The sequence below is a fragment of the Numida meleagris genome, chromosome 1 (genome assembly GCF_002078875.1).
Source record: "Numida meleagris isolate 19003 breed g44 Domestic line chromosome 1, NumMel1.0, whole genome shotgun sequence".
In the NCBI taxonomy this organism is placed as follows: Eukaryota; Metazoa; Chordata; class Aves; order Galliformes; family Numididae; genus Numida; species Numida meleagris.
In genome coordinates, this window is record NC_034409.1 from 141647151 (window position 1) to 141673599 (window position 26449).

The 26449-nt window shown below is 42.3% G+C and overlaps 1 protein-coding gene across 4 annotated transcripts in view; it reads left to right on the top strand.

Annotated features, from left to right (window-relative positions):
- The window catches only part of GGACT (gamma-glutamylamine cyclotransferase), a 30134-nt gene extending 3881 nt beyond the window's left edge, over nt 1-26253 (top strand). For 2 of the 4 annotated variants that reach the window (XM_021416042.1, XM_021416068.1), the window contains exon 2: nt 25035-26253. In XM_021416042.1, coding sequence (XP_021271717.1) covers nt 25035-25525 — 491 coding nt within the window. In that variant the 3' untranslated portion in view covers nt 25526-26253. Of the gene's footprint in view, nt 1-8828; nt 8891-15424; nt 15519-25034 lie in introns of those variants that run through there. The other 2 variants (XM_021416053.1, XM_021416060.1) reach the window with 2 other exon arrangements.

Sequence of the window (26449 nt, forward strand, 5' to 3'; positions counted from 1 at the left end):
ACATTTGCACTGTAACTGCAAGGGATGTCAGTCCAGGTGCACCAGGCTTCCACTGTGGGACATTTTCTGCATTAGCACAGTGTTGCAATTCTGAATGTATGTGTCATCAAATAATACCAGAGTGATTGCATGTCTCTGTGCCATCTTTCCTTCTACTCGTTTTATCTGGCCTGATACGGTCCCACTACCTTTATCACAGTGTCATTCAGGCTGAAAGGGACCTGAAGATTCTCTCATCCAAACTCCTGTTTAAAGCAGGGTCACACATGTGGGCACACCAGGTTGTTCAGGGCCATACCTGGTGTGTCTTGGAAACCTGCAGGGGTAGAAACTGGTCAGTTTGCTCCAACACTTGGCTGTCTTCATCATTAAAATCCTTTTCCTTGAATCAAGTCAGAGCCTATCTTGTTTCAGTGTATGTTTGTTGCTTGTCAAACTCCCATCTTATGGAAAACCATCTCAGAGGCATGGGAAGACTGCTGCTAGGTCATCCAAGAGCCATCCCTTTGCAAGCTGAACAAGGCCAGTTTCCTGAGCCTCTCTTCACAAGTCAGGATCTCCTGTCCAGCTTTGTCTTGGTGGCTCTCCCTGAGCTCACTGCAGTTTGTCAGTACCTTCCTTGTGCCCAAAACTGGATGCAGTATTGTAGATATGGTCTAATGAGCATTGAATGAAGGGAGATAACCCCTTCCCTCCACCTACTGCATGTGCTCCCATTGTTGCAATGCAGGGTGCTTGCCACCTTTCTTGCTTCCTTTGTCCTGGAGGGGTATATTCACGAGTCTTCAGGTAGGGATGAATAAGATATATAGCGACATGTCAGAGGATCTAGACACACTGCTGATCTAGACTCTGTGGTCTGCTTTTCCTCTCGTATATTTCTCCAAATCCCTTGTATCAGCTTGTACCTCTGCTGTGGCCATCTGTGTCGCAGGGACTAGTCTTTGTGTCTAGTGAAATGTGTCACCTGTCAGGTTTTGCCTTCTGTTAGGCAGACCGGTTTGTGTGCAGTACTTTAATTACCTAGCCAGGTTTTATTGTTTCTACCGACGCACAGTTTACACAGTGCTGCTAGAAGGCTGCTATTTTCAAGTATATAGGTTGAGTAGTGCAGCAATTGTCACTCAGTTGCTGAAGAGCATTTATTTTGTGATTTTGTCCTTCATGAAGTCTGCTGGTGATGAAGGCTTAGGTTCATTTTATGAACTATTTTAAAGACTGAAGCTAGTTTTTACCTGACTTTTTTCCTCATCTGTGTTTTTAGTTGATAACATGTGCAGTATGTAGAAGCATGGAGTAACTGCCTCCATTGGTTTCATTGCTTTTATTAGTATTTGGGATTTCATTGTATCAGAAACTCAAAAACTGGAAGATGCAGTGTAGAAGCAAATTATGCAGGAGGGACTGAGTACCACACCATTCCTACAGGTAGTATATTTGCTTAATTATCTACTGATAATTAGATGTAGCTGATGCTGAGGCATTCAGCTCACATCTCTTTACATCAACTGGTAAAGCCTAAGTGACCAACCAGGGTTCCTAACTTTCAAAAATTTAGTCAGGTGCAATGAGTACTGCTCTCTGGTTCATAAGAACTTATTAATAAAATTATTTCGGAGTTCTTTTAAATGGAACCCAAAAGTTTGTCATGGACACAGTAATTTAGTGTTAAAATCAGTATGTGATTGTCATAATCTCTTGTCCACAATGAGATATTAATTTATTTGGCTCTTAGGTTTCAAGATATGGTAAAAAAAAATAAAAAAAAAAGAATTTGATTCTATCCACTCCGATTTCTGTCGTAGGAGTTTTGTTGTTGCGTAGATCTCAGAAATGTGTGAATTTCTCTAGAAATCAGAAGTAACAGGTTATATTATTTCCCATCAGGAGAAATGCATCCCACATATGTAGTACTAGGGCTGAAAGCTAGAAAGAAAATAGAAATAAACCAATTTTCTTCAAAACATTGCTGAGAAAAATAATATTGGAAGTGAGACTGGAAGTAGTGAGTGAGAAATAAGGGTCTTATTTTGTTGTTATGTTGGAAGAATGGTGACTGTAGTCACTTTGAATGACATTTAGATGTGCTGACAAGTAAGTGGTTGATGTTAGCTGTGATAAGAATGTAAAACCATGACAGAATTTCATTAGGTAATAACTTCATTGGAAGAAATTATGGGTTGTTTTAATGTATAAAGAAATGGTAGATAAGACGAAGTATATAGAGGGCCCAGTTCAAGTTGTAATCCTAATTCCTTTTTAATTCTTACATTAACTCTCTTATAACTCTTCTAATTCTTTGTGTTTTTAAAACTAATTTAACTAGCTGCATTACCTGCAATTTGCTGTGGGTGCTATAATAAAACATTTTGGATTCTGGTAGCACATAGTATGTGCTCTGAGCTTGATGGGAAGTGTTTAAGGCTGTTTTAATTGTTGATTTAGCGTCTTTGTTGTGATCCCTAAAGTAGAGCTTACAAAATCAATTGGCAGTACTGGAAAGCAAATTTGCAGGTTCAAGTGGTTTGCAAATCCAAAAGTGTGACCGGAAGATGTTGACCAGTAAAATAAGTGGTTCTCTCAGCATCTTTACAGGTTTCCAGTGAAGGGATATTTATTTTAAGGGATATTGACTCCTTCATTAGGACCTCCATAATTTTGGCTTTTAAGACACAATGTCATTGCTTTCCCCTCTGCGATTCATGTCTATGCTGCTAAGCACTGACCTTCTCTTTTACCTTTCATGTAACTCATACCTCTTTTTTGTGATGACATTCTTCTGGCCTCCAGCTTTTGCTGATTTTCCTGTTCCAAAAGTTTTATGGGGTTATACATTGGCAATAGGTTGAATGAGTGTCAGGATCTGCTCCCTTGTTTAGGTTTATCCAACTCATCTGGGATGAGAAAAAGGTTTTCTATAGCAAGGCACCAGGATCTTGTCAGTGTTACAGCCTGGAAAGAAGGAGTAGATAGTGTAAGCACCCACAGTAATAACCGGAAATGAAAATTATTATGGGTTTTTTGGGTTTTTTTTTTTTTTTTTTTTATCATTGTGATAAGATTTGTGTTGGTAATAGGATTTGAGAATATGTGGGTGGGAAAACTGAAGGCAACTGATAGTTTTAAGCAATAGTAATTGGGTAGAACAGATCTTCAGATAAGATGATGACCAGATGAAACAAAACAAAAAAAATGATTTGCCATGGTTTTTGGCTAATAAGTGATGGTCTTAAATTTCTAGACTGTAGTACTTATTGTGGGCAAAGGAAAAACTGAAGAGGTTTACAACAACCTGGATCTGGGGGTGTTAGTTGACAGCTGGCTGAACATGACCAGCAGTGTGCCCAAGTGGCTGAGAAGGCCAATGGCATCCTGACTTGTATCAGAAATAACTGTGTAGCCAGCAGGGGCAGGGAGGTGATCATCCCTCTGTACTCAGCCCTGGTGAGGCTACACCTTAAGTTCAGTTTTGAGCCCCTCACTACAAGAAAGACACTGAGGCCCTGGAGCGTGTCCAGAGAAGGGCAGTGAAGCTGTGAAGGGTCTGGAGCACAAGTCTTACCGGGGGCGGCTGAGGGAGCTGGGATTGTTCAGTCTGGAGAAGAGGAGGCTCAGGGGAGACCTTATCTCTCACTACAGCTACCTGAAAAGAAGTTGTAGAGAGTTAGAGGTCGGCCTCTTCTCCCAGGTAACTAGTGGTAGGACAAGAGGGAATGACTTCAAGCTGCACCACGGGAGGTTCCCGTTGGGTCTTAGGAAATATTTCTTCTCAGAAGGAATGGTCAGATATTGGAACAGGGAGATGGTGGAGTCACTGTACCTAGAGGTTTTCAAGAGAAGAGTAAATGTGGCACTGTGGGACATGGATAGTGGGCATGGTGGGGATGGGTTGATGATTGGACTAGATGGTCTTAGTGGTCTTTTTGAACTTCAGTAATTCTATGAACCCTACAGAGAGCTGGAAAAGTGAAGTGTGAAAAGAGAGTTCCACTTACAGATTACTAGGTGGAAAATAGAACCTTGCAGTGAATTTAGCATTCAGATATGTACAAGAGTATCTGTCAATTGCTGTTGATTTTCTTGAGGTAGTATTTAAAACAAAATTTAGACTTTCTGTAGAACGGGTAAGTGAGAATCCAAGCTCAGTGTTGCATAACATTTCCACAGAAAGAGGATGGTGTGTGGCAACATACAGCACGTAGACGGAGTGTGGCAACGTGTACTTTGAAGCAATGCCTTAAAACTGCATTACCTTACACTGCCCTGTTGTCTACAGGACTGCTTCATGTTGTGTTACATGTACTGTGTAGTGGTACTGTTTGGTAAATATTATGTTTGGATGTGGGAATAGGAGAATAACTTAATTAAGAATAGATAGCGTTGCACAGAGCTAAGCCTGCACTGTATGAGAAATTACATGAACGAGGGAAATGTTTTGACATAATTTTTGGAGTGGAGCCCCAGGCTTAATTTTACCTTAGCTGAAAATTACGTTGGGAATAAATCCCAGCAGGATGTTTATCATAACATACACACGTTTCACACATCAGACCACTAACCTGCTCCAAGGCCGCAGTGCTTACTGTGATGTAGTTCCAATGCACCAGCTATGAAAACTTTCAGCATGTGAATCCAGCCACTGGCCAGAACTTTCTGAAGCTCATTTCAGATGTGAAAAATAACATAAAGTTATATGCTTATAAACTTTGTTTGGTTGGGAAAAGTGTCTTTGGGGAAGGTGACATGAAGGGCTCAAAAACAAAAGAATCTTTTTGACTTCTGTGGGCTGCAGATAGACCCATTCTTTTATCACTGTTTCTAACGGGAGTGAAATTCAGGAGAGACTGAGCGTAAAAGAAAAGCAACTTTTAAGAGATTAAATTATATTCTAGGTTGACAGTTTCATTTGATTAAACTCTCCATAGGCAATGGGCTGTATTTCATGTTTGTAGTTCCAGATATAATAAATTCCTTAGTCGTGTGATTATTTATAGCTAGGTGAAGCTTTGAGAAACCTGGTTAACACAAATAAAACATCCTGGAGAAGACAAACAGGTGCAGTAAAAAGAGAGAGGTTTTTTGGTGTCCTTCAGTTTTTCTACTATGGGGCTTCATAATGAGATACCCAGGCTGGCTGTTTTTTCCTCTCACTTTTATTCTTGTTTATATTTACCTTTAATTATCTTCTTGAAATATCAATAAATTTAGGTCAAAATGTATCTGAGTCCATCTGCTCATTTGGTCTGTTCTTTTACTGCTAGTGGATTAGATCTTTTAATTAAGTATGCTTAATGACAATTTTCTATGTTAATGGGTGGCACCAAGCATCTTTAGTTTTGTACGTGATTCATTTTTGCAGTGATGTTATTTTTCTAATTTCTATACATCCAAACAATGATTTGATCTCTGTTATTTGTCCAATTGTAGTCTATATGTCTTACATGTAATTTCCATTTCAGGAATACCGTATATGAAAACCCAATCAGGATCTATAATTTTGCTGCCTTTATTTTCAGTTTGAAATTTTGTTAATTACCACAGAATCACGGAAGGTATTGTAGTTACGCGTTCATATAAGATCTTTACGCTTCCCATCCTTTTGAAGTCTGTCAAGATTCAGAGCGTAAAGTTTGTGACTGGCCTTTCAATTCTGTGTTCAGATGTATTTCATATCTTCTAATGTTTTGAGTGTATGTGTGGTCGACTTTCCGAGCTGATGCAACCTAATGTAAACAGGGTTGTGCAGAGTGGTGGTGCAGCAGCCACATGACCCGATAGGTATGGTTCTGGGAAAGAGGAGCAGGTGGTATTTATTCCCTTTAGGACAGTTTGCCTTTCGTGACTCTGCCAGATCAGGTAATTTGGTCTTGCTTTGGCCATACTGATCTATTGGGCTAATATTTGAGGTTGTATGTTGGGGGGGATTGTTTCTCTGACATTCCTTCCGCCCCCCTTCAGATGTCTACAGTAGTCCACTGAAGCAAAACTTCATTTTATCACCACCTGACTTTTTACTTCAGGTAGTTGAGATACTGTAGGAGTATTTTTAGGAAAAAAAATCAGGAAATGTTTTCAGTGGCAGTAAAACGGTCTGATAAGAGAGAAAATCATTGAACTCCCCGGTAATTCTGTGATCTGTAAAAACTCAGCACTATGTAAGTAACTGCATGTGCAAAATGACTGTTTGCTTCAGCAGCTCTTCTTGGATCCTACCTTCTGATTTTTCTGTGCTGTGGGCAGAGCTGCTGCTGCTGTAACTTGTGTAGGATATCATCTGAGCTACCACAACACCATCGGTTACGTAATTTTCTTTCTAAGAAATGTGTGTTAGCTTACCTTTTTTTATTATTGTTTTTCCCCCAAAGACCTGTGGCGTGACTCTGGATTACACCCATGAATCTCTAGTAATTTCAGTAAGATCACGTATGCAGAAAACAGTACATGGAAAAAGATGTGTGTGCAAAATTTTCCTGTGTGTCTAGAGTACTTGTGGTGGGTCTTGTCTACAGTTGCTGCACTGACAGCTTGAAGGAAACCTGCATGAGGCTATAGATTTCCAGTTAATTACTTCAATTAATCTGTATCAGTGATTTATCTTACCAGCTTGCTTGCAATAGAGCAAATACAACATATGCCTGTAAGCAAAATATGGTTTGCATTTTAAAAATCTCTAATAGCAGTTATTTCAGATCTTCTTATGACTAAATTATCTCATGTCTGTGATCTAAAAACAGTCGTATTTAACAAGTAAAATAGACAGAATTGAGAGAAGGCTTTTTTTTTTTAGATTCAGATTTGTAGCTGCTTTTGTGTTCAGTATGGAAAATAGGATGACTGTCTTGCAGACTCTGAAGAGTGAAAGTCTCTGCTGACTTCTACTTGAGGAGCCAAAGCTTCCAGTGGGGGATGGCAATAGTGAACTGCCAGGCTGTTCTTGAGGCTGTGGTGGTGGAGTCCTGGGTCATTCTCTTACTTTACCTTCTTTCAGTGCTTCTATCAGGCCAAAGATGTACTGCTGGCCTGGCACTGCTCTGCCTTTCAACCAGGCATACCTTATGTCTGGCAGATGTGCACATGGTCCAACCAACAGCAGCTTCAGGACTGAGAACAGTCTTTACAGAGAAGTTCAGATCACGCCCTCTCCTTAGAGGGCTCTAACCCATGTCTCCTAGGAACATCTGATCTTGTTGCAGCTTGTCCTTTGGAACCTGCATCAAAGAGCAAAAAGCAGGACTTAGATGGTCCAAGAGCATTAGATGTAGAAATTTGGGATTGTATCTCTAAATATAGTTGGCAGGTGCTGTGCGGAACGGGAATGGGTGGGAATCCAACATTCTGGTCTCTTTTCAGGGTTATTACTATTCGGAACAAAAAAAATCCAAAATCAAGTAATTGCACAGTGTATGTAAACACGTCTATAAACCTGTCTATAAACAGATTCAGAGCAGGATCTAGAAATATCTTTTTAAGGTGACAGTAGAAGGGATCTGATGACTGAACTGCGCAATCAACTTCTTGGTGTTCATATGCAGTCTCCATAAATCTAGCACTCCTTTCTATGCAGAGCATATGAATTAACCTGCTGTTTGTTTCTCCATTTTTAAAGGAGACCTAAAAGACTATCTAATCCAGTTCCTTAGAAGTAGTACCATTATTTCTGATAGAGATTTGACTAACCTGCTGCTTAGCATAACTGACAGTGGAGAATTCCCAGCCCTCGGAGATGATCTAGGCTCCTCTGAGGCGCTGTGCTTACCAGTAGATAAATCAGTCTTTCCTAACGTCTTTGGAATTTAAGTTCATTGGGTCTTCTGTAAAAGTAGATGTGGAATGAAGCTTTCTGCCTCTTCTTCTATTTTTTTTATTAGTGTGCTTTCGTATAATTACAGGCATGACCTATTTTCTCTAAAATGATCACAGTACAGTCTTACTTCCCCACGTTTTCTTGGCCTGTAATTACTCTCTCTTCCTTCTGTCCGACTGATCACATTCTAGAAGTGTGGTGCTCAAAGCTGCGAGTAGTATTTTATTTGTGACCAGATCAGAGTTGGAGATTATGTTCACGTGTCTTACTAATGATACACTTGTTTGTACATAAACATTAGGATATTTTTTCCAAGAGTACCACGTTGTTGACTCATGCTGAGTTCATGATTATTATAACTGCCAAATCTATTTCTACAGAGCTTCTGTTAAGCTAATCTTTCCCCAGATTTTGTTTATGCAGTTGAGTATTCCTGAGTAATCTTGGAACTCAGCACTGACCTTAGTTGAATTGCTGCTGCAGAGCAGCAACTCTGCAGAGACTTGCAGGGCACAAGATTAGCTTTGTGCACAGCCTTTTGCATTGTGGCATTACCTGCATCTTTCACGTGAGTCAGTATTTTCATTGCCAGTATTTCCATGCTACTTGAATGAATGTAACAATTTTTATGGATATTTCTAACCATTTTTTAGTTTGAGTACCAACAGTTTGCATTAAATCATGTTTTTTTTCTGGCTTGCTTATGAGAATATCTTGAGTGATGGTATCGAAAGTTCTACCAAGGTCAAGATAAAAAAAAAAAAAAACTCCCCTAGATCAAGATAGATGATTGTTTTTCAGCACCCAAGCATCCTACCACCTGATGAGGGAGGAAACAAGTTCTGTGCCTATTCTATATATTTATTTTTATTACTGGACAGTCTACATCCCTGATATTTTGATATATATACCCCTTGATATTTTTTATATATTTTATATTTTTATTACAGGAAGTTTATTGTGAGGGTGACAGAGCGCTGGACCACGCTGCCCAGAGAGGGTGTGGAGTCTTTCTCTGGAGATATTCAAGACCTGCCTGGACACTCTCCTGTGCCACCTACTGTAGGGAACCTGCTTAGCAGGGAGGTAGGACTAGAAGACCTACACAGGTCCCTTCCAACCCCTAGGATTCTGTGGTTTTTGAATTAATGCTGGAAATAGTGAGTGGCTCCATTCAAGTGCCGTCTCCTAGGCCTGTCTTGGGAGCATTTTCCCAATCATCCAGGCAGTTCATTCTGCTCAGCCTCTCCCACTGAGTGCAGGTCAAGGAGGAGATGTCTGGCTACTCCTCTGAGCAGCTCTAGACAAACCCTTCTGACCTGTATATTACTTCAGCAGCTGTACTCCTGCTCCTGTTCTTGTCAAGTTGAAGTACATGCTTGTTAAGAAGACCTCAGAACGCTTGCATGGTCGGGAGAAAAGTGTTCTTTAAGACCTATGTTTTAATTGTTGATTTTCATTATCGTTATTATTTTGCTCTTTCCAAAAGAGCCAACTAAAACAGTTGGCAGTGGTTTGTTATGCAGAAAGCTTTATCTTCCCCCCACCCCCTTCTGAAATGCTGAAGAAACTGCAGAACAAGCAGAGTTGTTAAACAAATCATGCATGTAAAACGTGTCTAACTTCATTAGTCCACCAGACCTAGGTAGTCTCTTTTAACAGTTACTTGTTTTTATTAACATCTGTTAATTGGGAGAAAAGCTCTTTTTTTAGTAATGATTCAGCATCCCTCTTTTCAGGGTTCAGGTTTTTTTTCTGCTTTCAATTACTTTTTTTTTTTCCATCAGTATTTTGATCTGAAGATCCTGCTGTCGTTCTCTTTTGATCTTGCTTTATTTAGCATCATATTGTGTGACTGCAGTATTAAGGGTTGTGTTGCTTTGTCATCTTCCTTTTAGGTGATGTGGTTTTCTGTAATCAAAAAGCTGGCCAGCACGAATGATTTGAGAGGTAGTAAACGCCTTGCTGGAGCATAGGGATCTCCACCAAACACTGTCTGTTCACCTGGAAATTATTCTGCTGTCAGTATTACCCTTTCTATTCTAGCTTTAAAATCCACCGTGGCTGGACTGAAACCTGAATATCCACATCCATAGAATCACAGAATAGAATCATAGAATTAATTAGGTTGGAAAAGACCTACAAGATCATCCAGTCCAACCATCCACCTACCACAAGAAACCCCTGTATCTCACTGGCAATATAAAGGCAGTTCAACTTTTGGAAAGTTTTCTTTAGAAAACTCATAATTAGTGGAAGTGTCAGTTTTAATGTTTTTACAAAGTGAATTAAAAAACTCTTGACCACATCTTATTCTGTAGTATTTTAATTTTCTGGTAAGTTATTTTCTTATGAAACGGAATCACAATTTTCTGATGGCTTTAAAGTATTGCATTCACTTGTTGTAATACAGTCTTTTTCAATCTTCCATGTATAAGAGGCTTATGACTCTTCTGAAATTCAGGATTCCTTCAGCAGTGCATTTGAAAAGCTGCATTTAAAAAATGTAGCACAACTTAAATTGTATATCAGTTTATCTAAATGTCTGCCATAATTCAGTCTGGATTTTGAAAAAAGCATCAAAAGCTGAGAAAGCTTTCATTCTCTTATGCCCATTATCTTTTTAAGCTTAAAACAAATAAATACATGTACTTTCACATTAAAATAGTGAAGTACAGGATTACTCACTGTGGGTGTCTTGGCATTTTCCATGAATTTGTCTGTTTTCCTGTTAGAGTGGAAGGAAGGAAGGAGACCAAGGTATATTTAATCTCTGATACTTGATTTTTATTTAGTGTCTTGGAGATCCAGGTAGCTACAAACAAAAACACTCCCCTCATTGTCTATTCTTAGTGAAATCATCATCATAATTATTAATGCAACTGTCCTAAACTGGACAGAAAAGTAGTGATTTGCTAGTACAAAAATGAAATTGCAGTTAGCTAAACTGTGATGTAGAAGTCATCAGCAGTTAAAGCTTTTTTGCAAATTGAGTGCAGGATATGTCTTGCTCAGAATTTGGAGATACAGAAGAAGTTTTTGCTTTGCTTCAGGTTGTTCTTAACCTTGACTGAGGGATGAAGGTTTTTAGGCAACTTTGTTTCATTTTTAAAATGGCCAGTTATGGTCAGTTAACAGATAATGTGTCACTTAACAACTAAATCCATCTATGTGCATCGTTTCCCATAATTTTCTATGGTTCCTCTTTTATTTGAAATATTACTGCCCTAAAATCAAAGCACACACAACTGCAGAGCATCTTATGTAGAAATATAGAGTGTTATTCTGCTGACACCAGGTGTTGAAAGTAAAAAATGTAATGCATTATGTATTCAGAAGCATGCTTTTGTTAGTTGAGAGTTATCTGGAAGTAAACAAAAGAAGGTTTGTCATTTCACAATACTTCTAGTGATCTGTTTTAAAATAAATGTCCACATGTTGAAAATCAGAAGTGATGTATTTATTACCCATTTTTTTCAAGCCATATGAAAAAGACAACGGGAAATTCTTGTATGGTTTCTCTCCTTCCTATGCCTATATTAGCACATCTACTATAACTCTTGTTGATTATTTTTTTTAAAAATTACCATCAATAAGTGATTATTTGCTTAACACAGAAGTAAAATTAATTGAGATTTCCAAATGTCCCTACATACTTGCTGACAAATCTAGGACAAATGGTGTTAAGGATAGTAACATGTTAGCGTGCTTGAGGATTAGAAGCTGTTATAGATTGCTGTACTGAATGATGTTTGGGCAGGGGGATAGAGTTGATTTGTTCAATTTGTTCAAGGATTGATTTCTTCAAGAACTGAAATACAACTCTTTACTGTCAAGTTGAACTGAGCAGTTCTTTACTGATGTTTTGTATATTTTCAACACTTCAGGGACAATGCTTATGTTTAAAATTATCCATTAATTATATCTTAAGTTCAAATATATGGTAATTGATTAATCTGTAAAATAGCTTTCCATTGTGAAACGTATTAGATGTGAGGATGTAGGAGTGTTCACTCAGAACTACCTCTTGAAACTCCCAGACCATAGTTGCTCAGTCTGTACTTAGACCTTCTCGGCCAAGATCTTTCAGTGCAAGCAGTCAATTTTTAAAGCATGAAGCTGACTTCTTCATAGTATTCAGTGGAGGCTCATCTGTTTAGTCATAGTCTAAAAATAAGTTATAAATGGTGGCTGTAAATTTACTTAGGGGCAAAGTTGCTAAGCAGGGGAAAGAGTTGGTTTTACTTGTTTGTGCTTGAGAGTAGGAGTGTGTTGCCACCCATTCCCTGTTAGCTTATCATGATAAGTATTTGTCTGTTTTCTTGGGAATGATCTAAGTTTTTCTACTTCTCAAAAAAATTTAAAAACCCTTAAGTGTTACCAGCAGGTCCTAAAACAACAGCATGGTTATCTTTGCCATTTGTGTGTGTCATATGATCGTATATAAAAAGACTGAGCAAACTCAGTGATGGCACGTGAGATGGATGAGTTGTCCCTTAAGATAGTGTGACCACCTCCACAGCCTTATTTTCATCCTTGTTGATGTCAGCTAAAGTTCAAGACTGGAAATCAACATAAATTGCAGCTGAGTTGGTATTGAACAGCTGCTCATTAAACATGGGCAACCTTGAGTCAACAGTGTGTCCAGGCAGCCAGGAAGGCCAACCCTTGCCTGGGGTGCATTAAGCATGACATTGCTATAGAGTTGAGGGAAGTGAATGTCCTGCTCTACACTGCTCTGGTGCGGCCTCACCTCGAGTACGGTGTGCAGTTTGGGACCCCACTGTACAAAATGACATAAAATTACACTTAGGGGAGACCTCATTGCAAAGACCTCACTACAACCCACAGCTTCCTCAGAAGGGGGAGCGGATCTCTTCTCTCTGGTGGCAGTGGCAGGACCCAAAGAAATGGCATGAAGCTGCGTAAGGGGAGGGTTGGGTTGGAAATCAGGAGAAGGCTCTTCACCAGAGGGTGTTCAGGCCATGGAACAGATTCCCCAGGGCAGTGGTCATGGCACTGAGTTTGCTGGAGTTCAAGAAGTATAAGGACAACATTCTCAGACATACAGTCTGATTTTTGGGTGGTCCTGTGTGGAGCCAGGAGTTGGACTCAGTGATCCTTATGGGTCCCTTCCAACTCAGGATATTTTATGATTCCATGGTTAACTTTCATTTGATTTTTCCTTATGGAGTGGCTATTGCAGCCTTTGATCCAGTTGTAACATGGCTTTGGCCCTATGGCCTTGACTCTGTATTGTGCCATTGTACACCAATTCATTTTAGCCCTTGGACTGCCCACTCTCCTGAAGTGGGTCTGAAAACCTGTTCCTTGAATCAAAACAAGTTTCTGATGGAAAGGGATGGATGAATGGTAAATGTTAAGACCTTGGGAGAAGCACTTAAGAAATTTCCTTTTATGAACCAAGAAAATGAGCAAAGCCCAAGTTTATAAGTGTTGAAGGTATACTCTATCTGTGATCACCTTTAGTTGGGATCTGCTCCAGTCAAAAACTGGCTACATCTTAAGACTTTTGCCTATGGCATTCAACACTTGCTCCAGCCTTTGACGCTGTACTATTGTAATGGAATCGTATTTCCTTGTCTGCTTCTTTCCCCAATGCAAAATCGAGGTTTGATGGAAAGATTTAGTCAGACACTCTTAGATATTTGAATACCTTAAGGTATGAGTTTTTCTGATATACACTTCAAGTATCTTTGAATACTTACGCCTCTAGAATGTTCTTTTTCTTAGCCCCTCTACCCCCCCCCCTTCCCCCCAAAATGTTTTTTTACCTACTTTGTTCTGTCTTGGTGCAGGAACATACTGTGGATGAAAAACACCTGGCTTTTAGAAGTACAGTCCTTCACAAAACTATCCATTGCTGGAAAATATGAAACACTTCTGGTGCCTAGAATCTTCAGTTCATCAAATGTAGACATCTGCCACTGCAGGAAAAGAAGTAATAGATGCTTGCTGTAAGATAAAACTCGCAAGCGTACAAAGAGTATATGCATGAGGAGAAACATTGTATTTCCAAGCCTGAGCCATTTCAACTCTTTTTATTTTTAACTCTGATAAATAAATAATAGAATGATCAAGGAAACAAATAACTCTCCAGTCTGTGCACTTGTGCCTTTCACTGATGTTTCTGCAGATGAGATCACTTGGGTGTAGTTTTCTAAGTAAGATTTTTACCAATATCTTTTGTGGTGTTTCCTTCAAATAGTTGTTCTGGCTGTGTCTTACAGCTGTTTCTTGGCGTCGTGCATCGGTGTCTTGTGCTGCTACAACCGTTTACTTCCAGCATCTTATTTCAATTGCACAGTTCATAGGCCATCTAAAATGTCTGTAGCACGAACCACTCCTCCTCAGGACATGTGATGCACAAATCTGACAGGCACACAACTGCTTGCTTTGGGAGTGCCACTGATGAATAAAGTAGTATTGATTCCCAAGGAATTTGAGCAGTCGCATCTCTCTGTGCTGAGTATATCTACTTTAATGTAGGCTGCCATAATCGTCCCTTAACTAACTCCCCATTCATATACAGTCCTTCCTATGACTTGCTCTGGTCCTATTTTCACTGCATATTAAATTAAATATTTCACTTTACTCCAAGCTCATTGTGTTCTCCTTGTCTAAGGAGGAAGCAGGGTTTTTTATGACATATATCTAGCTTTTTTAACATTCAAAACCACATTACGTATTATTCTCCTACTTTATTTCTAGTGCTTGGTTCTGTTATCCTTCCTTCAGTAAGTTAGTATCAGAAATTCCTTCTCAAAGGTCACTGAAAAGAGGCTCCACAGCTTGTATAAAACTGGTTTCATTTATACATAAAGGATTTTATTTGTAAATAATTCTGTCTTATATACATTTCTGTATAATTCATATGAATATTACATAATGTTTTCCTATTACACCAGAACTCTGGCTTCAGATGCCTTTGATTAAAGCTTCTTTTCAAGGATCCTGGATGTTGCCAACGCGATCTACAAGTAGAGTAAATTCTACATGCTATAATAAAACTAAAATAGCTTCTTTTATTTGTTTATTTTCGCAATTCCAAATATATATCATCTAAGGAGGAAAACTGTGTTAGGTAATTATTTCCATCAATATTTCTTATGAGCCTCTTATGGTTCCAGGAGATGTAAGGGCTTCTACAGCTGATTTTGTTCATTCTTCAGTAAATACAGACGTGTAAATGCTGCATCAGAGATGAAACCACTCCTTACCTGAAAGTAAGGATTTTCTTCAATGCATCCTTACATGGCACAAATGGATTTCTTGTCTTCTTGGTTATCCTTGTTTCCACCAGGCAGGAGGATATGTGAGCTTCTGGTCAGTACGTCTTCTGGAGCTGAACGCAATTCCTCCAGTGCCTTGCTGAGTGCCATGTCATGGTTTTTTTTCGATGGTCCCAGAATATGTATTTGTTTCTTCATTGTAGAAGATAGCAGACCAGTAGACGAATTTACTTTTAGATTAGGATCCTTTCCCAGTTGATGCAGAAGGCAAGTCGTCTTCTTCGGAGAACAAAAATCAAGATCAGGAAAGTTGAAATAACTTGTTAGTTTTCTTTTCATGATGATCTGACTTTTTATCTTTTTTGTAGTAAACTTGGTACTAATTTCTAAACAGAAGTGATACGCCTCAGTGGGACTGAAGTAATTACATACATCTGCTCATGGTTCTCTGTAGTTTTGATGTGAGTATCTGTTTTGTTTTGCCTTTTATTATACTAGAAAATGGTGGGGAAAGATTTAGTGCTGCGATACGGATTAGGTTTTTATTTTCAACATGTATAGATAGCTGCAAGCTGAAATTCAGAACAGGAAAGAGAAGTCTTTTTATTAAATAAAACTACCTGATATGTATAATTATCCAAGCAGGACTTGCATAGTTATTTAATTAATTAGGCAAATAAAATAATGGCTGTTAGTGACTCGAGCTTTGTTTCTCTAGCTGTATTCCATAGATTAAATATTTCTCTTTTTCACTAATTCTGTTCACAGTCTAAAAGGATGGTACAAGCCTCCCTCATCATCGGTTTCTTAGCTTTAAAAAAAATTGACCTGAGTAAGTTAAACAAAGTAAAAGGAGAATACCTCTATCACAGAAGGAAGATCTGTTGAATTTTTTTTTTTTATCTTTTCCAGAGTTTGTCAAGTGGCTGTCTCCAGATCAGTGGTCTGACTTGCTTCAGAGCTATTGTAACAAACAAATAATTCTACAAGTCCACTTTATTATTATCTGAATACCCCACTTTTGCTTTTGTGCACATTACTGACCTCATCTGTGCCCTTCCCAATGTCAAGAAGAGCCTTTTCTCCCAGTGCTAGGTAGTGGCCCATGTACGCTCACATTAATATTTTTAATCTGTATTTTTTTTTTATGAGTATATTTATGCTGCATTATTCAACCACCCTTTTGTACGTCCCTACTTCACAGCGAATGTGCTTGGCCATTACCCCATGTTGTCTGTACCCTTCCTGGCTGCATTTCCTACTTAAAATAGTGGCTGCATTTAGATCTGGTGGTTCATCCAGTACAGTACAGCTGGTTTTAATCTTTCTTATTTTTTCTGGGCCACTAACATTTTCCAAGAAAAGCACGGTTCTCCGTAGAAATGCTATGTATATACACGAATGCTGTAAATGTATGTGAATTACCTTTCTTTGGCCCGTAGAAGTTGCCTACCCAAGGAAGCTGAAAAAAAAAAGTCTGTCAGGATTTTCTGATCCTTAATTTCTACCAAGTTTATCAAAGCTTTGTGTTTGAGTGACTCATCCACAGTGATGTAGGTAGGTGGTTTCTGGGAAAAAGAAAAAAATAACTCAGTATTATGTGAACTTGTAGCCAGTGCAGAATCAGTCTCCCTGCCCAGCTCTTCCAGCTCTTTCTATTGCACCAGAAGCTCGCTGCCATTTCCCCTGGCCACCACATGACAAGGCGTGAGATGACACCAGCTGGATGCTTGTGGTGTCACCATGCGTCACCTAGGGCTCACAGGCTGCCGGGGCTCTGAGCATTGCCCACACTGGGGCAGCCAGAAGTTAGTTGTGTGTGTGGCCAGGGAGGCTGCTGTGCTAATGGCTGTTGAAAAGCTTCCTCCAGGCTGAGCCACATCCCTGAGGGATGAGGGAGGGGAACCTCTGCAGAGCAGGTATTGCTGTGCTGGGACCAGCCGGGCATCTCTCCGCTCCGTACAAAGTGTTACTGTGCGGTGGTTTCCGCATCCCGTTCCAGCGCTGCTTTGTGGAAAGGCACCTTGCGATCTAGCACAGACCTGATCTTTTCTCCCTTCCACTTCTCTCTCACCAGCTTTTCAGCATAGAAAAATGTGTTCCCATGCTTAGGTACTCAGAGTGTTTGCGGTGTTTCACAGGCCGAGATGCTCTTCCCGATCGAAAACAACTGACTGAACGTTCTGAGTATTGGCATGTAAATCAGTGTGCTGACCTTGCTGGGGTCTGGGAAAACCCGTCCCAGCTTCAGACTGCATTTGAGCCTCAGGATGTCGGCAGTTTGAATCACTGTGCTATGCCCTGCATGCCAATTGCAGAAACCACTTCAAATTCACAGTGGTGTTTGAAACTTCTGGGAGCAGGGCTAGCACAACAGGGCTGCAGCATCAACAGTTGTTGCCTACGCTGTTCTTCTGCAATGATGATCTGCCATTTGAATTTAATATTCTTTTTCTTTCCTCTGTCACCTTTTCTACAGAAAAAACAATTTAACCCTCTGTATTAGTGGGATGCTTTAACACCGATGTGCAGCTAAGTACCATCATGCAGCTCTCTCACTCCCTCCTTCAGCAGAACAGGAGGAGGAAAGTACAATGGGAAAAAGGCTTAGGGGTTGAGATAAGGACAGAGAGCTCATTCTCCTATTATCATCACAGGCAAAACAGACTCAGCATAAGGGAGATTAATTTATTGCCTGTTACTAACGGACTAGAGCAGTGAGAAACTAAAAGCAAACTGCAAACACCTCCTTGTCATCCACCCTCTTCTACCTCCTCCCCTGAGTGACACAGAGGAATGGGAATGGGGAGACACTTTGTCTCTGCTGCTCCTTCACGGTCCCTCTCTGTCCTTGCTGCAGCATGAGGTCCCTCCTGTAATGCTGTCCTTCCCGAACTGGTCCTTTGTGAGCTTCCCAAAGGCTGCAACTCTGCCAGCACTGCTCCAGCACGGCTCCATACCATGGGGCCCACCCTTCAGGCACTGCTCCACGTGGGTCACCACAGATGGCAGCTCCCCCAGCCCTCCTGCCCCATCATGGGCTGCTCTCCACAGGCTGCAGCTCCGGCCCAGGGTGCTCCTGTGGGGGCTCTCCATGGGCTGTACTTTCTACAGACCCCATCCACTGCTGCCCCGTGGGCTCCTCCATGGCTGCATGGGGAGATCTGCTCCATGTGGTGCCCGTGTGCTGCAGGGGGACGACCTGCTCCTCCATGGGCCTCTCCTGGGCTGCAGGGAGCTTCTGCTCTGCACCTGGAGCACCTCCTGCCCTCCTTCTGCACTGATCTCGGTGGCTGCAGGGCTGTTTTCTCACAGTTCACACACCTCTCTCCCAGTTGCTGTTGTGCAGCAGTTTTTCCCTTCTTTCAATCTGCTCTCCCAGAGCTCAGCTCTGGCAGCAGCAGGTGCCAGCTCTGCTCTGACACCTCTGCAGCCCCTTGCTATCAAAACCCTGCCATGTCAACCCAATACAGCTAGGGATGTAGACAGAAGATACAATCACAGAATGGTCTGGGCTGGAAGAGTCCCTTAAAGACCATTCAGTCCCTACCTCCCTCTGGACCACGTTGCTCAGGGCCCCATCCAACCTGGCTTGGAACTCTTCCAAAGATGGGACATCCACAGCTTCTCCAGTGCCTCACAGCCTCACAGTGAAGAATTTCTTCCTGATATCTAATGTAAATGTATCCTCTTTCAGTTTTAAAGCCATTACACCTTGTCCTATTGCTATAGGCCACAGTAAAAAGTCTCTCCTGAAAAGATATTTCTGTGTATGTCATTTAAGCGTCATGTACCTGACACAAAGTTGAGTAGGGTTTTGAGAAGTCATGTAGTTTGTTACCTTACTCTAAGGAAAGATTAACTGTAGTATCCAGGAGAGTTTGGACAAATCCCTATTTTCAGGTCTGCCAGTTTTGAAGGCTTCAGCGCTCTTGGACTGTCTGAAATGTTTCTCATAACAGTTGCCACTAAAGAGTAAGATGCTGAAGTATTGCAGTGTTCTTCTAGTACATCAGTCCATTGCCCAACAGCAGTCAGAAAGATGTTAGTGCAAAGCATGTGTAAACAAAACAGGAAATGTGAGTTATATTACTGTATAAATCCATGGTTTATCCACCCTTGAAGATTGCAGTTCTGGTTTCCCTATCTCAGAAAACTGTGAAAGAGTCAAAAATGTTACAGGAAGAGGTGACAAAAGTGATCAAAGGTAAATAATGTTTTCCATTCTGTTAAACGGATAAGGACTCTTTAGCCTAGAAGAAGGCAAGGGCTGACAAAGTGGTGGCACAGAAGAGACGCACAGAGAGCGTTTGGAGGAGGAGCCGTCAGATGAAGCTAGTGGGCAGCAAGGGAAGATCCCAAAGCAATTTGTGTCTCACACACTCATGTGCAGTCAGGCTGTGGGGCTGCCTGCCTTGTGTTGCTGCGATTTGTGAAGTCTGGAGACATACCACTGCCCTCTTATCCTGCTCATAGGCTCTTTCTGGGTATCTGAAATTGACCGATGCCACATGTGGAATACCAGGCTCATTTTTGTTGTGACTTATTGTGGTTGTTCTTAGGCCCTGTCTGTTTTTATGATTAGAAAACTGTTTCTGTCTAAGTTAATTATTCCGTACATAAATTTTGGCTGGCTGTTTGTGTACGTAGAGAACCAACTATCCCTTCTGTAAAATCCTCACCTGTATGTGTAGCTGGTGTGCAGGAGCTCTGTTAGCTCCTGTTCAAGCTAAACAACTTGTTCATTCTGCGCCTCAGAATAAGAGCCCTTGGCTCATTTTCTCAGCGATCCACCCTGAGCTCATTTTAACTACCTTCATAGTCCACAAGTGTAGTGTCAAAAACTTGATATAATAATCTTTTGGCTTTTATAATATTACTCTATGGCAAAACAGTCAATAGTACTCATAAAGTATCATGGGGGCAGATATTTCTTGCCAACACTATTTGTTCACATTCATTGTCTTACCATTGTCTTCTTCCTACACTTGTCCTCCTCATGTGCTTGCAGTCCCCTCCTGTCTCTGCACTGTCTAGAAGTTTAGCATGTTAATTAGTCTAAAAATGCATCCAGCGTGTTTCTGCATCACGCCCCAGCATCATTTTTTGTGTGCTGGCTTTATCCAATTGACATCTGGAGCCCTATGTACCTGCTCCTAATGTTTACTTTGGGAATTAAACTCTTCCCATTAATAGTAAAAGAAAAAATATTATAATAAAAATTAGCTGAATAGATATCTCTGTGTGATAGAGTTGAAGGTGATTGCAAACAGTTTCAAGCAGACAAAAACAAACATGGGCTCTGATGCCGAGTCAGTGCCAGGAACGTGAGCAGCAGCGTGATTGCTGCTTGTTCTGACCCAGAACGTCCTTGGGACACTCACACTTCAGTGCGGCCCGTTTGTTGGCTTGGAGATATAAGCTATCCAAGGGTGAGATGAAAAGTATCTGTGAAGCAGGTTAAGTGCCGTTTCAGGTAGTGTCCAACACGGCGCTGGTCACTGAATACTGTTGTTTGTTTTTACAAACCAGCACCTCACAGTTTCTGAGCGAACAACCGCTGCGAGGAGACCATAACCTCTGGATTTCAAAGGAGCCATCGTTTCGCTGGTGCCTCTGTGGTTAATGTAAGAAAGGTGTCTTGCCATAAACTTTTCCGAGGTATTCAGCAAGGTTGGAAAGGGGTCGGCCCGGGCAGGAAGCCCTTGTCTGTGCTATAAAGAAAATAGCGAGTAACAAAATGAAAGCATCAAAGGCCCAACAGGATGCAGTCCCATGAGCCCTCTCTGGCATGTTAGTCCTGCTTGAAAGTTAGCATTGAGTGAAGAGTGACCTTAAAACTCGCTTCATTCAAACAGACTGGGCTCAAGTTTAAAGTTCAAGGCATTTTGTTTTTTCACCTGTTTCCTACAGTTTTAAGAAACTTCTGAAGAATTAATGTGTAACTATATCTGGTCACTGAGCCAGCGCTAAGAATTTTTCTCAAGGGAAAATAATGTTACTGTATGGAGGGAGAGAAATGGATACTTTCTGAGCTGCAAGGAAAAGCTTCAGCAAAATAAAACCCAAACCCACCGCTCCCACAATCACAAAGGGCCACGGAGCAAGTGTGAGGCACACACCGCTGCTTTTATTTTCTGAAGAAGCTGCTGGGATGCAATAGTTGTCGGAACCACAGCAAAAAGGATGCTTATGGGCAGAGCTGTTGCGAGGCGAGGCCGTGCCCCCAGCTCAGGACCCAGCAGCATGGCCGGGACGGGGCCCTGCCGCCCCACAGCGGGGTTGACCCCCACCACATCTCCTGCCCTCCTGACCCCAAGGCAACTCCCCTGTCCTCTGATCTTTGCATCCCGTGTAGCAAAGGGAGCAGTAACGCGGCCCGCGAGCAGGCCGCCCATCCGCCTTCCGTAGTTAAAAGAAAGAGTTGGGAGAGATGACATACAGATTTCATTCGCGTTTCCTCGCGCCGTTAAATTTTAATGATTCTAGCATGAATATTTCATGAGAGAACCTTTTGAATGGGTTTGTTTTGTCCCGGCACCTACTACCTAGTATAGAATCTGATTTCTATTATTACTGTTTTCTCTGAGGTAGATCAGCAGAGGTCTGAAGTGTCAAACCAGATTAAGTGAGGAAGGCCGCTTTCCCGTGGCACCGCCAGCCGCCCAGCGACGCGCTGCTGCTGGCTGAACGGCTGTGAAATGACCCTAAAATACAATCCTGCTCTTTGCTCTCCTTGCCACAAGGTGGCTGAGGACGGTCTGAAAGCACGGATCTGAGCGCTGCGAGTTGCGCTGAGTGTGGAGCAGCCTGTCCGGAACGCAACATGCAGCAACACACATGCAAAGGCAGCGTCCTGAGCTTACTCCAGGTGGGCAGCAGGACCATCTGTGGCCGTGGAGGGGCGAGGGGACGTTTGATCACCAGCCTTCTCCTGAGTTACAGCTGTGGAAGTGCTGCGAGTCTGGGGCTTGGAAGCACCATCTCTGTGTAACCTGGGACTGAGGGTTCCGATTCCTCCTCAGTCTCCAGTTAACCTGCCTAGTGAACTTGTTTACTTACATGCTGGAGTATAGAATCATAGAATCACTTGCGTTGGAAGGGACCCTTAAAGATCATCTGGTCTAACCCCCCTGCAATGAGCAGGGACACCTACAGCTCGCTCAGGGTGCTCAGAGCCCCGTCCAGCCTGACTTCGAAACACCCAGCCCTGGGTTAGCGAGTTCTGTTGCTGCAGTTGTTGGGTTTGTTGGGACGAGCAGTAGCGTGCTGGGGGTGCTGCTGTGAATCATGAAGGGAACGCTTCCACACTGCCTGACGCTGCACAGCCAGAAACATGCACTTTGTTTTCACCAGTTTCGTGAGTTTTAACACTTCTCCCTGAAAACTTTGCGGAAGCTTATCTTCAGCTGTACAGTAAGGAGAGATCTTAGTTTAATGGAAATGAAGCATATCTTTTTCCTACAGATGCGCCGCTCAGTATTAAGCTTTTTATGTGTGTTTTAGGTTTCCCTTTTTATTTTTTAACTTATTAACTCTGACAAGTAACCTCTTGGTTGCGAACAATTTAATTCACAATTCATTTTTCTGATTCAAAGTGAACATGAGTGCCCTAATCCCCTAATGGGAATTAATTGCATGTTTCAGTGCTTAACTCTGATCCTTTCCCAATCCCCACTGGGACAAGTTTCTTCCTGAAAGATCTCTGTTTGTTATTCAAAACACAATCTGAAAGGTAATGATTTTTCTTATAAAAGGGAGTCGGACGAACTGAATATTAATGTCCTTTTTATTGTGAGGGAATGAGCTGCATCTAAAAAAACTCATTTATGTCATGAGGGATAGATTACGCTGGAGTATATCTGATAAAACACAGAGACAAATCAGTGTGGTCTTTTTCCTTAAGTGAAAGCTGTTTGCTAGTAAATAAAGGCACACACCGTTTTTGCAGGAAAACTATTCTGTTACAGAGAGAAACTCTCTTTGCAAAAGGAGAAGCTGCTTTGCTACTGGTTAAAAGGCCTGGTGATTGTAAATGTACCCTTTGGATAACCCAGCTTAGGTACTAAAGTAAGAATAAATAGCTGAAAAAAAAACATAATTTTCTGCTTCCAGTCAGTTTTTAAAGGTTTTTCAAACTCTGAATGTTGTTTAATAACCAGTGGAGCATCATGTTCTCCTCTGGTGGTTGGTGCATAGCAGACAGCTGCCTCGCTGCTGTGATGGGCGAAACAGAGACAGACTGAGGGCAAAATCAGGAAAACCATCATTTGTCATGCGGGAAGGATTGGGGATGAACAGGGCAGAGTGTGAAAAACAAAGGAAGAGCTACGAAGGTATGGGTGGTTTCTTTTCTGCCTTTCAGTAAGGCCAATCCTTTATCCCATTTAAACCAATTTGGAGAGTTTTATGCTCCTAGACAAAACAAACGTTGAACAAAATTGTTCAGGGGTTGCTTTCAAGATGTGGCTAGCCCACGTGCAAAACAGTGACTGCAGGCAGAGGCGGTTCGGCACGTGGGCTTATCTAAAAAAGACTTCGGGATGGATCTTCCAGTTTCGTTAGCACTGAAATACAGGATCCCGCCTCCCAGGCCATCCCCAAGGTAAACAAATGGAAATAGTGTTGGCACCGCTCACCAGGACAAGAGGGGTAAAGGTGCTCGTGACGACACTGTCGCCTGGCCTGCCCTCATCAAGTCAGCAAAGGAGGCCTGTCAGCTGGGAGTCACTGAAAGCACCAAAGAGAAATGTTGTTTTTCCCTTTCCCTGGACAGGCGAGACAAACACCTCCTTGTGCTCGCAACGGCAGCTTCCGAGCAGCCCTGGCTCGGCTGGACGTGGCCTCCCCAGCTCTGCCTGCGTTCGGCAGCCAGAGCCAGCCAGCCAGACCCGGTGCTGGGGCTGCGGGAAGCCTTCAGTGTATCCCCGAAGCGGCCCTACAACAGGTTGAACTTAGCCCAAGCCCGTGCCAGGCCATCTCATTCTGCAGCACAGCACTTGTTTTTCCAGGGCTGGTGTTCCAGCCTTTTCATTCCCCTTCAGGACAGGCAGCTCTGCGGTCAGGCTGAGTGATGTCCCAGTTTGCACGGTGTTTGCTTGCTGCAGCTACAAGCATCATGCTTACTGTGCTTTCCTGTTTGTTTTTCTGTTCGCTTGGGATTTTTTTGAGAGTGTAACCAAGTTGGTATTACTAACGTAAAAAAATGCTCACCAGCAAATGTATGCAAATGCAGCACAACATGATGGCAAGTTTGAATGCATTAATTTGCTTTGGGATGATTAATGCCACTGCGCTTTATTTTACCATGAAACAAGATACTTGAAGTGAAACCAGGCACCTCTGTCTCTGAATATAATGTTGTTTCTCAAATCCTGAATATTGCCATGGTGAAGAGGAGGCACACGCTGTGCTGGGCTGCACAGACCTGGGGACGAGGAAAAGTCCATCACTACAGGCATTAAAACCAGCCCCTCTGCCAAGGAGGGGCAAGATTGTCCTTTGGCTTCACCTCTGCAGCCTTAACACTACCTGGACTTGGCTGGGGCTACTTAAACCATAAATGCAGTAGAGCAATATAGTAAGGTGCTTGCTTAGCTGAACTGAGCCGTGACTTTTTCTTGTTTGGGTATTTTTTTGGTTGGTTGGTTATTGTTTTCTTCCATGAAGGATGTGCTAATTGGAATTTGTTTCCATCACTGGGATGGCTCCCTGGGTTGCTTTTGGTGTGTTACTGAGCATGGCATCATACTTTGTGCAGCACGGCTCCAATTTAATCATGAGAGAGGCAGAAAAACCTCAAGGAAAGCTTGAAGCTCAGCACTGTGTTGGCCGCTGGCGTGGCTTCCTTAGAATCATAGAGTACCCCGAGTTGGAAGGGACCCATAACTCCCGGCTTCGCACAGCAGCACCCAGAAATCAGACCTTCTCCTTAGAGAAGGCCAGTCTCATACGTAACATCTGCCTTTGTCCTTCAGCTGCTTTTGCAGGTACGATGGCTCGTGTCTTTGTGTACGGCACGCTTAAGAAGGGCCAGCCCAACTACAAGCACATGATCAACACCGCCAAGGGGATAGCCAAGTACCAAGGAAGGGGCCGCACGGTAGAGAAATACCCTCTGGTGATCGCGGGGAAGTACAACATCCCCTACATGCTAAACATCCCGGGCACGGGACACCACATCGCAGGGGAGATTTACACTGTGGATGACCAGATGCTGCAGTTCCTCGACGAATTCGAAGGCTGCCCGGACATGTACCAGCGTACAACGATGAGGATCGAGGTGGTGGAGTGGGAGGGGAAGAGCGGCACAGCCGAGGTACGGCCAGCCAGCAGCGGGGTGATGGAGTGCTTCGTGTACAACACCAGCACCTACCAGCCTGAGTGGGTGCAGCTGCCCTACCATGACAATTACGATTCCTCCGGGACCCACGGCCTCTCCTACGTTCTACGAGAGAGCAGAGATTGAGCCGGCACAGCCCTGCGAAGACAGTGCTAAGCAGGTGTTGCGTGGCAGCCCTTCCAGAAACCCCGTAATGCCTGTCTCTTAAATCCCCACATCTCCCATAACCTCCCAGACCTGGGCACGCTGGCTCTAGCGCTGCAGTGCCGTAGGCCTGGAGACTGGCACAGCCTTGTGCCCCCACTAACCTGCCCTAACTGGTTTCGCGTGATGCCTGAAATAACTGTGTCTGTGCACAGCAGTGGGAGGGTTTAGGTTTTTCCCGCCCCCTACCCCTTCACTTCAGTGCATGGCCGAGGTGAGTGGAAGACAGATGAACACACTAATTCTTTCTTACCCGAACTGATACATTTATCACGTGTGTTCCATAAGCTGGGTGGAGTAATGACATTATTGTACTAATAGCTAAAACTGATTTTAAAAAAATCGTACCTGCAAGCAAAGTAAAATGCACCTCACGTCTAATATTGTCCTGTCGTGGTAGGCTACTGAATGTAAACCAAGCGGCAAGCAAATGTCTGTGGGGGAAAAATGACCGCACAGGTAGTCTGCGCTTCGGGAAAAATACAACATTGCTGTAGAAATAAAGGGAAGAGATTTTTAAAGATGACTATTCTTACTTTATAATGCAATGTTTTTTCTGAACTGGAGATGATTATTTTTAAAATGTGTTTAGTTTTATGAGATACTGTAAAGAAATATTAAAGAATTATTAAAGAGAATTACATTTAAAATTGTATGTCTCATTTAGCATCCGAAGGAAGCGAGCGCTTTAGGTGCCATTTCAGTTCACTGAGTGACTGGGATCTGGATGCTGTGGGCCAGAAAAGCAAATCTGACTTCAGCTGCCCACTGCACCGCAGCAGCTGCAGCTGCAGTGAGCTCTATTAAGGCAACGTTGAGCCAAGCACTTTAATGCAGAACTTGCAG